Source organism: Thermobia domestica, chromosome 6 (assembly GCF_964235325.1).
Source record: "Thermobia domestica chromosome 6, izTheDome1.hap1.1, whole genome shotgun sequence".
Classification (NCBI taxonomy): domain Eukaryota; kingdom Metazoa; phylum Arthropoda; class Insecta; order Zygentoma; family Lepismatidae; genus Thermobia; species Thermobia domestica.
The window spans coordinates 163,376,895-163,393,981 of NC_137459.1; the positions used below are offsets into that span (position 1 = coordinate 163,376,895).

Consider the following 17,087-nt stretch of genomic DNA (forward strand, 5'->3'; position numbering starts at 1 on the left):
TAACGTAAAATCAACGAAGAATATCACGAATGTAGAAAGTAAGCCAGGATGTATCTACAAAGCGCTATTATTTGAACAAATAATCGTTTTCAAGGCTTTATCTATGATGTATATAGTCTAGTGCCCAAGACTTATGACGTCATACAATTTTTGGTTTATAAGAAAATGGTTTGGAAACATTAATTACTTTGTTTTATAGTCTTTTGTAGATACTACCTGGCTTTTATTTTAGATTTTTGATATCCTTTAGTATTGTCTTTACGTTATCACTAAAATAAAAAAAAAGAGATGATTTTAGTTTTGAGCTTTAAAGACTTCTACAAGTATTGATTTTTTTTCAGCAAAATTATTAAACTTACACTTCTTAATCATTTAAAAGTCAAAATTGCGTTGAAATCACTAATAGAACACAGCAGCAAAACTTAATTTATTTAATATCACGTGGAAATTAATTGAATTTCTTAGTACCTAAATACTTTTTTAAAAGAAATTTTAAATAACAACATTGAATACATATTACTTTTCTTGGAAAAGTACAGGGTACTGAACTGTAATGACCTTATGGTTACATAAATAGTTCTTAGAAATATATCAAGTGATTGATTTATCGTTGGTTGTTTCAAATGTTATGATAAATCTTATATATATATATATATATATATATATATATATATATATATATATATATATATATGAACAGTTGAACTTACTTCCTCAATTGCTTTGTTTCTCCAGGGTCATCTGTTATACAGTGTATTTTTGCAAATACGTTTACCACGTATAATTCTGAATGTTATTTTTATCAGGGTCAATAATTTTCATTTATTTTCACGCAACATATTTGAATATATTGAGTGCAACTGTACTTTATTAACCCAGTTGGAAATATAACAGTTATAGAATAGAGTTATCATACTGAAAAAAATATTTTTTCTTTCCATTTTTTGGTTACTCTGTATCCTAAAATTAGTAGTTTTTAATGCATGCCATGTGTCTAGATGTGATTAATCTGGAATTTATTTTAAGGTTAGAGGAAATATTTGACCACATTTACGTTTTCTTAACTTTTAAAGTCATTTTGTTGTTAACATTTAAGTTAACTTGTATCTAAACGCGCTTGTTTTAAACTAAGAGAAATATATTTCCTTCCGATGAACCCTTCATCTGTGTACGTGTTTTAATATGTTCCTCTTCTGTTTATGGGTATATGTGTGTATGTATGAATGTGAAAAGAGGAGAGACAGAGAGACGGAGAGAATCTTAAAATCTAATAATAATTTTATTGACTACTGTCTGGAAGAAAATGTTAGTCCAGACAAATACTAATAAGTAAGATTAACATTTCTCTTGAAACGCTTGACCATAAAAAGATTGGGAGGTCAGCGTTATTTACTTCAATATGTATATTGAATATTTGTAATTCTTCACCGATCTTCCCTCGAAAAATTGGGTATGTTCCAAGTTATCTAGATCAGTGACTAAGAATTGCAAAATATTGCTATTTCAGAAAAATAGAATATCAGTTTCTTCTCAATTTTCTTTTTGCCATCTTTGCTACAACAGATAACGAAAGAAACACAATATGAAAGCAATTCAATCAAAGATATACCCGAATGATTTAACTTAACATATGGTTGTATAAAATGCATAATATAATATATATGCATTCATTTACACACTTGTAAGCAATTTTATTGTTAACACTTAAAAGAAACAGAAAGATTCGATTGGCAATAGGAGAGAACACTTCCGGAAAAGAAGGAATTATGTTGCACACAAAAAAATATTTTCCTTCTTCTTTGTTAGTTACAGTGGACATATTTATTGATACAATATTAACAGCCGACAACTTAGTTAATACTGTTTGGAGACAGAAAGAAATAGATTGTTATAAATATTTCCTTGGAAGAATTTCAACAGAATTGAATGTCGGAAAATGTTTAAGAATTATGCTGATTATACAAGATGAAAATGTTTAAATAGGCGAATATAAACTTAGCAGATACACAATCCCCCCCCCCCAAAAAAAGAAAGAAAGAAAGAAAAAAACGAAAAGAAAAAAGAAAAGAATGACTACTACGCCTATGTATCAAGTAACTACAACTTTACAAGTAAAACAGTATAAATGCTCAAAACAATAATGTATACTATATTTATGCATATAATTTTGCTTACTGAATAAATGTAATATTTCTGTGTTTATTCAGTGTCGTGATTATTTGATTAATTTTCATTAACTATTTGTCAACAATATGTTGATAAATAACTGTAAATAAAACTAAAGACAATATCATATAGAAAATTTATTAAACATTTTAAGACAAAAGTCAAATCAGTTTACAAAATAATGTTGACTTACATGTAAATCGAGATAAAAATGTAGACGACGTGCTAGACTGAGATATTTAGTGTATATACTACTGTTATATGAAATGTTAGAGGAAATTTTGTCCAGATTTCTACTGATCATTGTGAACAGTATTTTTTTTGTTTTACCATCAGGTTTAAATCGGTCGACCCCGAAAAGAAATTGAGCCTATCGTGCACGAGATAGCTTTAGTGTTCCAAATTTCAGGGTCGCAGTGAATAAAGCTTAACGTTATTTAGCAGCTAATAGTTGAAACTAGTAGATTTGAAAAATGTTGGAATTCTTATAATCAAACTTAAGGTGTTGTGCAGTGGTGTTGAGTAAACTTTCCGCAAAACTGCGCTATATTTTACAATTTTATTTTGATAAAGTTTCAAATGCTGCGAAGCCTCGTGAAAAAAAAAAGAAAAAAGAAAATATGCTGTTTGTAGACAATATCAAAAGTAACAGCTAAAATACGATTCAGTAGCTTTCGTTCTAAAAATTTCGATGTCCAAGTTGCTCTTCGCAGTGAACGACCAATCGCAGAAAAAGTGGATGATATTCTGGCAAAAGTCGAGGAAGGTCGGTATGCAGGCAATTATGTAAGCAGCCAAGGACCTAAACATCAATCACTGAACCATTTTGAAACCATTGGAGTACCATTTGGAAAAAAGCTGACTGCAAAAATATGCTCGATGTTTTGGTGCCACATGATCTGATTTAAAAAGAAAGAAAAAAAAATACTTGATCAAATTTCCAAACTACGAATCTATAATAAAACGTAAAAAACTCAATTCATTTCTGAAGCGGTTCATTACAAATGACGAAAAAATGGATAGATAATCTACGACAACAATGCGTGAAGAAAGTTTGTGGTCGAAGCAAAGCGAATATTCATAGTCTGTGGCAAAGTACACACTGACGCCAAGACACGGTACTGTTAGACTTATCATTTGTTTCGGTCTTCAGGACTACCTGAATGATGCTAAGTTAGTTTTCAAAGAGACTTCTCAAAAATACGTATCACAATTTGTAACCAGAAACCACACTAAGTTCTATAGCAACTGTTGCCGAAAAATGTCAGAAGGTTATTGAAGAAAATGACGCATATGCTGTTTCATAATTTTATATTCACATAACAATAACTGCATTCTCAATTTTGACCTTCAAAGGCTGAAAACTTTTTAGAATACCCGATTTATATAGTTGATAGGCATTATTTGGGGAGAACTGGAAAAGGATAGTTTCCTTTAAGATCTTTTTCCTTTATAACAATAAATCAATGAACATCTTTTGCAAAGTTTTGCATTAGAACGTATATATTCATATTCTCTATAAGACAATGATAATAAATACACTATTCTTAATTCATTTCTTCAGTTCTTGTTAAAATAAAGTTTCTTTGAATTAAGTGTAAAATTTTCCAAAATTTGAAGGAAAGAAGGAAGGACTGTGTCTATATCAGTCACTTACACGTGGCCAATGCGTGACGTAGGAGTAAATTTTGTCAATCTGAAGAAGGCAGAAATAAAATGAAATGAAATATTTTTGTTTTACTTCCCACGATCATGCCCTCTAGGCTAAAGCAGACGGTGATGATGAGAAGTGAATGGAATGGTGGAATGAAGAAAGTGGGAGGAAACGAGAGATCCCCTAGAAAAACCACGCATACGGTATTGTCCACCACAAAATCTACTTGGCTCGAACTGAGATCGTAGCAGAGACCCCACACATCAGAGGTGGGCTCTCTGCCACTGAGAAAAAGCAGAAAGAAACACAATGATGAAAGCAGGGGAAGGAATGAGGTGGAACAGCAAGTGCTGGTGGTGGACGCGCAGTTATGAATTTACGGTTAGTATGATATTACCTGACCAGGATATTAGTGCGGTTTTTCGTGGAGGGCGCTAGTGTTGTGTTTACATCAGTTTTTGGGTAAGCGCGGTGGGACAGGGGAATGGAGAGCGTCACTCTGCAGTGTATCCAACGATTTTCAAAAGTTGCAGTTTACATGTTATAATTAGCCTAATCCGTTTCGCTTAATAAAGAACTCCATAAATTGTATAGTTGTTATTGAATGCAGTAATTGTTATTCCTGCAGTAATGCAGATGTATTGTGGATAATGGCATATGCATGGAAATTAACAATTTAAGAACAAGATAGCACACAAATGAATTTCTACCGTGTATTAAGCAGATTATATATTAAAAATGATTACGTTTTATTTGATTTCATTATAAAACAGTAGAAACCTGTAAAACTCAGTAATAAGATGTTAATGACTAAAAGATTAATTATGGGTTGGTAGCTTAGATACTTGCGCAATATCTTGTAACTGTAAGTTTAAATCAAGTTAAGGCTCGCGATGCTTGTATTTGTTTTAATGTAGGTCTATCGATTGACAACTAAATTATTTTCTTAAGTTGTAGCCAAGAAAGAATTCCGATACGTTTCCACTCGAGAACTGTGAAGTTCTCTTCGTTGGTCTATTGGCTAGCGCATGTGTCTTTGTTGTACGTGGTTCTGTGAGAGCCCAACAATTAATTTTACAATCTTTCACTTTCATTAATCATCTGTCTCCTCTAGCATAAAGAGCATAATCATGGGACGTTAAACTAAAGAAATTTCATTTCATTTTATCGATGAATGTGAACCCTTTGGGTGGAAAGGAAGTGAAGAAGAAATTTTCATTAATTTTTTAAAGGGTACGGGATTGGATAGCTTGTCTTTCGGGATTGCCTTGTAAAAACCTGATTACAATGCATCTTTCTTTTAGGATTATTATCGTAATCCAGCCTTTTGGTAAATGTGAAATAAAAGTATCGATAAAACACCAGCGTATGGGTAATGTAAACATAAATATCATTTGTTCAATACACAATAAATTCACAACTTTTATTTATGAGTATAGAAATTCCCTTTGAACTTCCTCTGAATTTCTTTCAGACCCTAGGTCTCTTGTGACAAAGAATTAATTCTACTATCTGTTTTCATACATAATATAATTTTGAAACTTGGGAGCCTAGTGTTGTCTTTGTGTTCGTAATACATAATCATTTGTCGATTGACTTCAGAAGACTGAGTTTAGCCCGTGAGCATAAGTTGCATATAGTTCAAATATATCAGATGTACGGTCTTGTTTAAATAATCCTGTGTGCACATATGAAATTCAAAGACGAAGACAATCAATCGTCTTTAAACAGCTGTGTTTTTATTTCAAGTGTAAGTACTAAAACGTGCTACGTATAGTTCCAAGAGGGGATCCTTAAAAAAAAAAAAAAAAAAAAAGAACTGAACTTACGTACCTAACATTGGCACTCATCTTCTTCTTCATGATTTGATGTAAGAAGCGGCCGCATGATTTCCGGCCAATTGTTTCATCGCCGGTGTCTTTAAGCAATGAGATGGCAATGGAAGACAAACTTCGTTCTTCTAACTTGATATTTTGAAAAGCTTATGCTAGTGGTTTTGTTACTTAAATACATATCTATTCACTCTAATCAATTTCAAAAGTACCATTAACTTTATAATAACATAATGAATGTAAGAGTTACCATGAAAATGTATTTCTTTTTTAATATGAAATTCGTTTTTTTCTGAATTTCACTGGAGTTATAAGAAATCAATTGTCAGGCTCCCCACTTTAAATTTTAATCGCTCCCCTACCGCCCCCAATGTAACATTGGGTTTATTTATTTTAAATATTTTTTTCAAAATATGGTAGAAATACTGGATTTTTAAATTACCAAACCATGCTAAATAATGACAGGTTAGATGTCAGAAAAAGTTATCTGTATCTACCATCTTAATTAGGGGCGGATCCAAATCTCCTTCGGAGGCGGTTAGATTATCAGATTCTCTGTCACCAGTCTTTTGCAGCACATCCGAAAATGATCTCAATGTAAATTTCTTACTGAAAGTACTGTCAATCAATCGATCACATGGTCCAAATTGGTAGCAATTTCGAAAACGCCTTATCTCAAAACTACACAATAAAACTTGCTTTAAACAATGAAAGCGCAGTTGCCAAAGTATAACTTTGATTCACAAAGATGAACTTCGAGGTTTCGTTAACAGATGAATTAGGAATTCCTTACACTCTAATGCTACAAAGTTCTTAGTGTTTCTTTGTACAACACTGAGGTTAGTTTATTCGCAAGTTATTGCCAAATTAATATGGAGGGTGTATGTACTTTTTTTTTGCAGTCCCTTAAAATGTTCTGAAAATAACTTACATAACTTTTGAAATTGTGTTTGTCTTAACTTGAACATATGCGTGAAGTGGTTTATTATGAATAGGGCAAAAACAACTGTGATAGATTAATTACAAGTAATCCGGTTAGAAACACTGTTGTTTGTATTTTAGTTCCAAAACCGGCCGCCCGCACTCGTTCGCTGGTCAGGATATACCTGCAACCCTCATCGACGAAGTATTGGCGTTCTCGTTTCCTGTTATCACTATCTCTTATCAATATCCAGTCACTTGCAAACTCATTCCCCTCAATTAGAGAAGACAAGAAGCGAATTGTGATATCACAGAGCATTCAGTTGGAGACAATTTGTCTATATAATAGATTCATTGTTATCTAATAGCGTGTGAATATATATGTGTTGTAGCATTTTGCAAAAATAAAAAAGTGTTTATTATAATCAAAAACGAACAAATAAAATGTTCAGTTCCATGTTTAAAATTGACACTTATCTCCTGAAAATAACTCATAAGCACTGCCAGCTATTATTATTATTATTATTATTATTATTATTATTATTATTATTATTATTATTATTATTATTATTATTATTATTATTATTGATGTATTTTTTAGAGTTGTCATTGTTTCGACTATTCCACAAGACTGTTCGAAATTTAGAAGTAGTTATTGATATTTCTTTCAGATTATTTCTTTTTTATCCGAAGGCACAAATGAAGAGACCACAGTATCTTTAAGGTCTTCGAAAAAGATAAATAATAGTAATAATAATAATAATAATAATAATAATAATATAATCAACACATTATGCACTAAAATATTTACAGATTAAACACAAAACTGTAATAATATACTTGGCAGAGTTTCGAGCGTGACAAGGGACAATTCCATCTTCTGTTAATAGTTTGGTTTGATATACAGTATTTAAATTAAAACACACCGTTTGATTGAGTGATGAGCTTACATTTTTTCTTTTGTCATAATTTACTACATTTTTAAAGAAAAAAATCTTCATTTACATAAGTGCAGTAAAGCAAAGAGAAAAGTTAAATTTATTTTACATATGTTGCATATCTTTGTGTTAACTTCGTTTGATGTACTTTGTACTCTGTAGAGATAACTAGTGCTCAGGAGAAAGAAATAGGAAAAATATTGAACTTCGTGCCAAGATTTCTTTCTCTGAAAGTTTTTCCAAAAGTGCCTTTATATTAGAGTAAAATAAGATTATATATTTTCATTAGGATATGTGATCACTGCTCTTTTAGGAATTCATAGTTTATTTTACTACAGTACAACAATTTGTAAAGAGACTGTGATTTAAATGAGAAACTGTTAACACTGCACTCTAATTGTTGAACTCACTGACGAAAATAATTTTAATATAGCTGTGGATTTGATTGTGTCATATATTATACAGCGTTTTGCTTGCTGACGATCGTTTGGCTTCATACTTCACATACATTTGCCATCCTGTAGAAATAAATATAAACAATCAGTTTTGGTCTCTAACACACAAGTCTTGAACAATTGGACACATAGTAAGCACTATAATTACAATCTTGAGTTTTAAGTTTTTATCCTGATTAAACTCTAATGACAGTAAAAATGTTACAAGTTCTAAACCAGTAAAACGCAAATAAAATTTAAAATGGAGCAAATTAATTACGTCTTCCACATAGGTGTTCTATTTTTTCTTGTGAGAGTTAAAGCTTCATTCTTACACTAACTAACTGGCAAATTAGCAACCACTTATTACTTATAACTCCCATCGGTAAATTTCATTCTCACCTGGCACCTTCTTGGCAAGCAACATCTCACTCACGGATGTAACTAGTAAATTGTTTTATAAGTCACATAATTAGATATTCTTATATATATTAGCATATCTTGAAAAGGAAACTGTGTGTATTAATTCTTCAAATACCTTCTACGTTGAATGAATACGCTATTCTTGTTCATTTAACAACTGGAGTACACTCGGGAGAGTAATTTGCAACCAATCTGACAAAACAACAATGTACACTATAAAAAAATGTCTGAAGATGGTTTAAGAAGAGATCCATTAAATTTGGTTCTATAATTAGAAAATTTGAATAAATTACTTTAGTAGTGCACGATAAGTCTGTCATTTTTATTCTGAACAGGTCTATACGATTTGAATGAATCAAATAATGACATTTTTAAGTTACTGGTATGTGAAAACCTTATGACACATTGAAGTGCGTGAGAACCTCTTCTTTAGAATTTCCCTTGAATTAGAGCATTTTGGTATCTGTAACGTATTTTCCTCCGTTAAGCATCCACTAATAGATTATTTTAGTTATGTATGTATGTATGTATTTATTTATTATAACGCACTCTTTACTTTCGAGGTGGTCAGATTTGGTAGCTTTCTCAAGAATCATGTTTTCTTCCGAATTTCCATGTTAAAAATATGGTAATTAATGTAGGTCTCTAAAACAGTAATAGTAATTTTTATTATTTTTATGCAAAATTATTTTTAAAATGTACATAATCTAGAATCTCTGCGGACTCAACAACAGATCAAATGTTTTGTGTAGTCATAGTCTTAATGATTCATTAATTTTGTTTGTAGATATGCTCATAGTTTAGGTCTAAGTTGTGTGTACACGCGTGTCACGTTCAAATAGTCAACAGTGGAAAAACGAGACTGAGGTATGAAAGAGGTTCTGGTGAATGATCGATCGCAGAATCCAAAGATGCAACAGGTATTCAGTCACACGGTTCTGCTACTTTCAACCTCTTGTCCAAATAAAAATCATTATCAACGGAGAATGGAATTCAAACCCTTTTCGTACAAAAACTTTTTGTTTCGTCTCAATAGGGCAAAATTTAAACTTATTGCAAAAGTAATTCGAAGCAATAGCATCTACAAATAGTGATTTTTTCGATTACTGAAGTAAGTCAAACACATGAAATATTGCATCTTTATCATGAAAAGAATGTGTGCTCACTAATAAGGGTGTAGCAACACAAATATAAGTAAATTATTTAGTTTAAGTAAATAACAGATTTCAACATTTTTATTGTACTATATTTGCACTTACAATAGTCTGCGTTGTAAAAAAAAAATATAAAAATGTATCCTTCCGCGCTAGATTGTAACTGGAAGCTACTTCATCAATCATGTGGTTCAGACTTGTAGATCACACGCATAGCTGCATTGAGAAATATTTTCCTCGAGTAGTAGAACAATTATTACGTGCTCAATACGTGTAGACTATCAAACGTTAAATTGACAAATGCACACACAATAAATGAAAGAGAAGGAAACAAAAAGTGTGTGTTCCTGAACAGATTGAGAATTTCTGATCATCTCATAGGTATTTTGCTATTACTAACAAGTCACTGCCACAAGCCGAGATGCCTTAATGCATCACGATCTCCAACTAACTTCATTTTGATGTATCAATTGTATGTTTTGTTGTTAAGGACAGCGTTCATGCCGTTTGAATGTGACGCTCCGAGTTCTCTTTAAATACTCTTAACAAATGACAGGCTTGTGGTGTTGCCGAAGAACGAGATATATCTGTCACCTGCTCGCACTGTAGTGCATTTGTTTAGCAACACCCCTTGCCACACGACAACGTCATGTCAAACCCTTCGTTTCATTCCCACATACTATCGATTTTGTTCCATGTTTTAATACCGTTAATCAATTGGTGTCTCTTCACGCCTCATTCTCTTTCATTCCATAGTGTCTTCTAATCACATCCTTCAGGATATAGCTCATTCTCATACAATATCCCAACCAGTGACCTGTTCTCGTTTTAACTGCATCTAACATTCCTCTTTTCCTCGCTACATTCATAGAACTTTCTAATTAGTTTTGAATTTGATCCTTTTCATGAACACTATTGTTTTCTTCATCACCACTTCAAAAGCTTCCAGTCTCTTTTCGTAGTTTGTAGGTAGCGTCCATGTTTCTCCTATAAGGTACAAAACTCTATACGAAACATTTCTTGTTTTTTATGTTAACTCTTTATTCAATGACCCACAAAATACATTTTTTTTCTTTCTTCCTAAATGCTTATTTGCCTCTAGTTCACGTTCGCATTTCTAAGGTTTTGTACAACAGTTTTCAACTTATTAGGTGAGTTAAAAATGAAGTTTATGTGTACGACAGCATAACAATTTTCTTATTGAAATATTCATGAACTGCGATTTTAGACTTATACTGTTCTTCCACCCACCGAACAATTTATTTGGGCAATACATTTCTTTTCTTCTTCAAAATTCCTGCTGCCAATAGCACAACTTGTATAATTTAAAAACACCACACGTGTTTTTTTGAAAAGAAGTTCATTTGGTATTAATACCAAAAGACTTTCTATGTCTTCAGCAATTAGGCGTGAAGGATGCGTGTAAGCGTGATGAACTGTCTATTGCCGTTGCACATTTCCATATAAATGTGAGAATAGTTCCGTGAGTATATCCCGAGCTTCTCGCTTCAATCCCGTTTCTTTAATACAGTCATGGTATGTAAATTTTTATGTCATTTATCATCCTGTAAAGATAAAAGAGATTACGATGAAATGTGATGAGTATGTTTCTGCCTTTACAGGATTCGTATATTTTCTAGCTAGATAAGAGGCTGTCTATATATACTAGTTACAATTATCAGTGTTTATTTATATCGAATAAACGTATAAGACAAGTGAAAACAGTTAACACATGTCTTTCAGCTTCTGTAATATTAAGCTTTCCGGAAGTTACTGCTTTAGAACTAAAAGTAGTACACAGTGTCACTTTCAGTTTCCGTAAAATTATATAAACCCAAGAAACTCAACTAGTGAATCAAATGAGGGCATTTGCATAATGTTTACACTTTTATGCACAATAATATACCAGTGTAACTTAAAATAGTCTGTTCTAGAAATGTTACGGATAGAAGTAGACAATAGTATAGGATAGTCCACTAACTGTGAATAACAACTTGTAGGCACAATCTCATTCAGTTGCTGGTGGAATTTATACTGTTCAGTTAATTTGCATGATATTTCTATGCATGGAACTTTTTATTTTAATTATCAGATGAACTCAAATTATAAAAGTATTCGGTTTTTGTAAATAAATACCCGAAAATTTCACATAACTTCTCATATTATATAAATCTTCTAATACAAATTTATTTTGCATACAGACTTTTTCTATAAAAAGTGCTAAGTTGGATACTTTCATCTTAATAATTTGGGATGTGTTGTTCTATTAAGCTTCTAGATACTCGAATATACTCTGAAGGCTAACGATAACTGGTCGAAGTTCTGGCACTCAAATATACACAATATGCTATACAAGAAAGAATCCTTCTACTTACGAACATCAGAATACTTTATTTACCAGTTTGTTCTCTATTTCTTTCTAATCCAAAAGAGTTACACAAATGTGTTTATTGGAAACATGCCATGAACACTTTCTATTTTACTTCTTTCATGTTCTATACACATAGCACGTTTGTGACTTAGTAATGCATTATCTTAGGTAAGATTCAAACTATGTAACGATGAGCCTTTTGGTGAAAATTGATACATCAAATCTCACTTTGAAGCAATTTTCGTTCTGTGTATATTTACTCATGTTCTGGATGATTGATCTCGTAAAGGATTTATTTGATTATCTGGGCACGATTTATAATGTAACCATCAAGTCTTGAAAATAAAGAAGATGAAGTTACGTACAATTTTTCAAAATAAAACTTGTGGAATTTGCAAGTTGCGTTGGATTCAAGCTATAAAATGTCTGTGAATTTGGATGTCTGTCATACGAGCTCCAGTTACTTTGGAAGTTGAGTGTTAAAATCTTTATTATGTGAAACAGAATACTTGATGTAAACTCTTCGTAGGTGAAGGGTTTGCAAGACTTGTATTGTTTTTCGTTCCGGTATCTATTAGTATGAAATATACTTTATGTGGTGTAAATGATGCTAAATGTGATAAACAAACGGGTGGTTAAGTGTTAAGTTTGTTGTTGTTAGCCGTATTTAGCAAGAGGAAAATGCTTGCAGATTTGTCAAGTACATTGCCACTCTCAATAAAACATTATACTATAGACAACGTTCTTAGTTGTAGTTCTGCTATGATAATCCACACTAATAAAGAAGCAATAATTTACAAAATAGACAAGAAAAAAATCCGTACGAAACCTTTTAAAATTATCTTTATTTATTTATTTTCTGTCAGGGTTCTGGGAAACAAAATGATGTTATCTCAGATCACAAACTTATTTGAGAGTGACAACTCTTCACCTCCTTTCTTACATTTCTTTTCAAAATTGTTGAACAGTGGAAGATTAAATTTAAAATTTATCTGCATAACTGTGTATGTAATACTGTATACACCGATTTGTGTTCGATTCCCTTTCCAGTAGTTCTTTCTATGAATTCAAAATTTTGTATAATGTTCAATAAATGTTCTTAAAACCTGCTGAACGAATACATATGCTTTATGGTTCACAAGAAACAAAATCTCCATTTTGCTTACAAAGTATGCTCTAGGTTTCTAGTAAAACATAACTACATTATATATCATAGAAGCTGTCTGTCTCTCGTTGTGCGTGATCTTCCGCCATTTCCTCAAACTTAATATCACCAACAGCATGTCAAATATTAAATACTTAGGTTTGCAATTCAGATTAAAATTTTCACAGATTAATAACTATAAATATTTTTTTACATGTTTATGTCTTCAAACGTCTTACCATTTTATCTATAATATATTCATATTTGGTCCAGTTTTTCACAATCAAAGAGCATTACATAAAGACTAGATATTTATTTACATGTCATGTTGATTTGCCACATACTCCAACGCGACATATTTTGGCTACAACGTGACATAAATAACTTTCTCAAACTTTTCAAAATATTCGTAGCGTAAAACGCTATATACTAGGAGAAGAATCTCTACAAGAGAAAAAGAGAATATTCATGAGGCTTCCACTTGTATCACGTTTTCCACTCATTCTTCTCATTATTATTGTTGTTAACCAGAGACTACCTTTGTTCAGCCACTGATGTAAAGGGGTAGAATTTGAGAGTTCGTGACTAGCATCTTAAAAACTGTTGACTCATTCTTAAGGACAGCATTGGTTACAATATACAGACAGAAGTTATGGTAGCTGCTGAACTATGGTCAGCTTCTAAGCCATGCTGGTAAGTTTGCTTGCGCTTTGGAAGTACAAATTTAAATAAAGTAGTAACTTACAGGGTAGCATTTGCTCGTCCGCATGTTCTATAAAATATCCATAAAAAGTAGAGCATTATGCTTAATGAACAAGGAAGTTTGATTAGAACTTGTTTCTACATTTTCTTTGAAAATACCATTCACTCATTTTCGTAAAAAGGAACATAAACATATACAAACTATCATGAATTTTATAAAGGAAATCCCTAGGAAGGATCTAAAAGAGAATCACTTTAAATCCCATGTTTCTTTTATTTCGTAATCAGTTATCATATTCTTCAACTTCTTGTTAAAATTTTGTATTTTCTTGACGAAAACAAACTACCTAGATCATGACTTCAATTACTATAAAAACAGTTTTGTTAAATGCTCCCAACTAATACATAGTTTCTATCTATTCTGTGATTTCCAAAGAGTATGGAGACAAGCATATTCATTTTAAGAGTACATTTGTCTTCTAATTTGTTGTGAAAAGCTGTTTCATTCATGACAAACATAGTGGTTTTAAAAAGTAGCTGTCTTTGCAATAGATAATTTATCTGTCAAAATAATATAATACACTTGACTGCTTTCTCTAAATAGTAAAATGTAATATGTTAAATAACAAACGTTTCTGAAATAATTTTCACTTTCTTTAGAACAAAAAAACCAAACATTTAACTCTTATATTTAAATCCATAAAGTTATCAGTACAATTGTTTAAGTAATTTTAGCTCAAAAAAGTCACTGTAAATTGTTCACATTATTCTTTCTACATTATTATTATTATTATTATTATTATTATTATTATTATTATTATTATTATTATTATTATTATTATTATTATACAAAGGAAATTATTATATTAATTTCTATAAATATTGGGGAAACTTTTTATCTTGCTGTTTTTGTTGTTGTTGTTGTTGTTGTATTTGGAGAACATATATTAGAAATTCAAGTTGCTGAAGATGATATAGTCTTACTTTAGTTTTCCAAGATCTTGCCCAGAAGGCTAAAAGAGATGACATTATTCATATATGTAAATGATCTATAAAATAATTTCCGGAATAACAAAATGAGGGGAAAGGGATTGTCCGACAAAATTCGCGGAGACTTTATCTACAAAGCAGATCTAACGGAAGGGGATTAAACTAAGATTCACATATAGAAAGTAAGCGCTGAGTCGCTTTAGAACCCAGAATGTGGTGATTTGGAAAGGGAATATGCAAGCCGAATGGAAAAATATATCTAAAATTACAGCCATCTTCTTTGGTTAACAACAGGTCATAAAGTCAATGAAACGATTACTTTTTGCTATAAATTAGTTAGATGTTTCGACTCTGAAGACAAATTGTGAAAAGATAGTTTCGGTGCTAAATTTAAGAACTTTGCCTTGTCCATGTGATCCGACATGCAGCACATCAGTGTTCTAGTACTTACTCAAGGTAATTAAGCCATGTGTTTCTTGTTTCGCAGATAAAAGTGAGTGAGGAGGAATACAACAGAATGTACCAAGTGTATCTCCAAAGTGTGGAGCAAAATCAGAGGAAGGCCATGATGGAGGAGCAGCGAGAATCTGAAGTTGTGGCCCAAAGGTTTTACAGTTTCACACATTCAGGTGGGTAACACAAACGCAAATGTAATAAGTCGATATTGCTTTCAAGACGATGCTGCTCTGTTTTTTTTTTTCGATTTACTGCAATCCGTTTTTCATATATCGTACATGAATATATAGTTAGTTACTTTTCATTTGAAGATACAGCAGGGTTCGCCATTTTTCCTTCAGATAATCTTGTCAGTTGCTTAGGAAACTTCGTGTTGCTGTCATTTACTGTAGCAGTGAAGTTTTCCGAATGTTACACATATACACGTGTGCATAACTAATCTAATAAAATGAACTTCCAGTAGAATGCTTAAATTGTAACTCTGAATTATGGCCTTAAATCGTCACCAAATTTTAGAACCTTAACATCATTTTACCATTGTGTATTCACTCGAATAATAGAGTACTATGGATTTTTGTCCTTCGTTATTCAACTCACAACTGGAGTTCACGTTATACTACATGAGTAACCTGAGAATTTGGAAGAACCAAATAATTAGCATTGCGCGTTCTATGCGAAGCAATGTTTTTTTTTTTTTTTTTTTTTTTTGTTTTCTTATCTCAACAACGTCTTTATCCAGCAGTCTGGAATATAATAAGCGAGCGATAGTTCATCTGATATTATAGAAAAATATTTTCAGAATATAAGTTCACTAATTAGCGTCACAATGTATTGTTTTTATGAGAAATTCTAGTTTATATTCATTTCACTTTTCTTGTCGCGAGGGTTCAAGAAGAATTTGACCTGAATCAAGACACCATCCTGCTCTTTGTGTGATTGAATTGTGAATAAAATACTAGAGTAATTATTCATAATTAGAATCAAACTGAGCACCTCTGGAATATGAGACAAGTACTTTCTGCTTATCATGACCTGTGTGTTGTTTGCAGTGTATTCGCAGTACATGTAAGCATAGTATTACCTAAATTATAATCTATACAGTATCAGTGGTGCTAAATATATGGTTTGTGGTCCACAGTAACACAGTGCAGCATTCGTTTTCGAAAGAATTCCGGCCATATTAGTTAACTTCTTCACTGCCTTACCGCCTGTTGCCTTCCATATTCCTCTAACCTTCCATGCAGACATGTTAATTAGTGTAAAATATTATATGTCGTAGTAAATCCAGAACATGTCTTTCTATTGAAGAAATTTTTAGTAGCATATTTTTTTTTACACATACGAGCAACGCACATGATAATAGAGAAGAGAAAGGAAAACTAAAACAACAAGTAGGGCTAGAAAGTGATAAACGAAACTCGAAAGTCACGTTCAATAACTCGATAGTCCTAAAGATGTTTTCATTCTCGAAAGACGAACATTATGTGTCGGCAGAAAGTTCGCTCTCCAAATTTTGTGTCTTGCTAACAATTACTAACTCGAAAGTAAACACATTTACCTACATTCATAAATGGCATTCTACTAACTAAACACGGATAATACAGTTGCTAGTCAAACTACCCAGCCTACTGTTACTCAATATTTGTGTTTCTTATAGAGACTGGTATATTTTCTTTTGAACAAATGCATAATAGGAGACCATACTGTATTCTACTTCATTTTCACTGCTCTGAAGTAAGAAACAAATTCTTTTTTGGTTTCAAATCACAAAACTTCCAGTGGAGAGTGCTCTTTGTTTGATGTATTAACAATTTCAAGATTGATAACACGATTGTAGAGCCACATACAATTGCATTTATCTATTATATACAACGTATATCATAACCGTTCGTTTCTAGATCC

The 17,087-nt window shown here is 31.8% G+C and overlaps 1 protein-coding gene across 1 annotated transcript in view; it reads left to right on the plus strand.

Annotated features, from left to right (window-relative positions):
• The window catches only part of mav (TGF-beta domain-containing family member maverick), a 44,677-nt gene that overhangs the window by 7,686 nt on the left and 19,904 nt on the right, over positions 1-17,087 (plus strand). Inside the window, exon 2 of the mRNA XM_081762314.1 lies at positions 15,217-15,358. Coding sequence (XP_081618440.1) covers positions 15,217-15,358 — 142 coding nt within the window. The remainder of the gene's footprint in view (positions 1-15,216; positions 15,359-17,087) is intronic.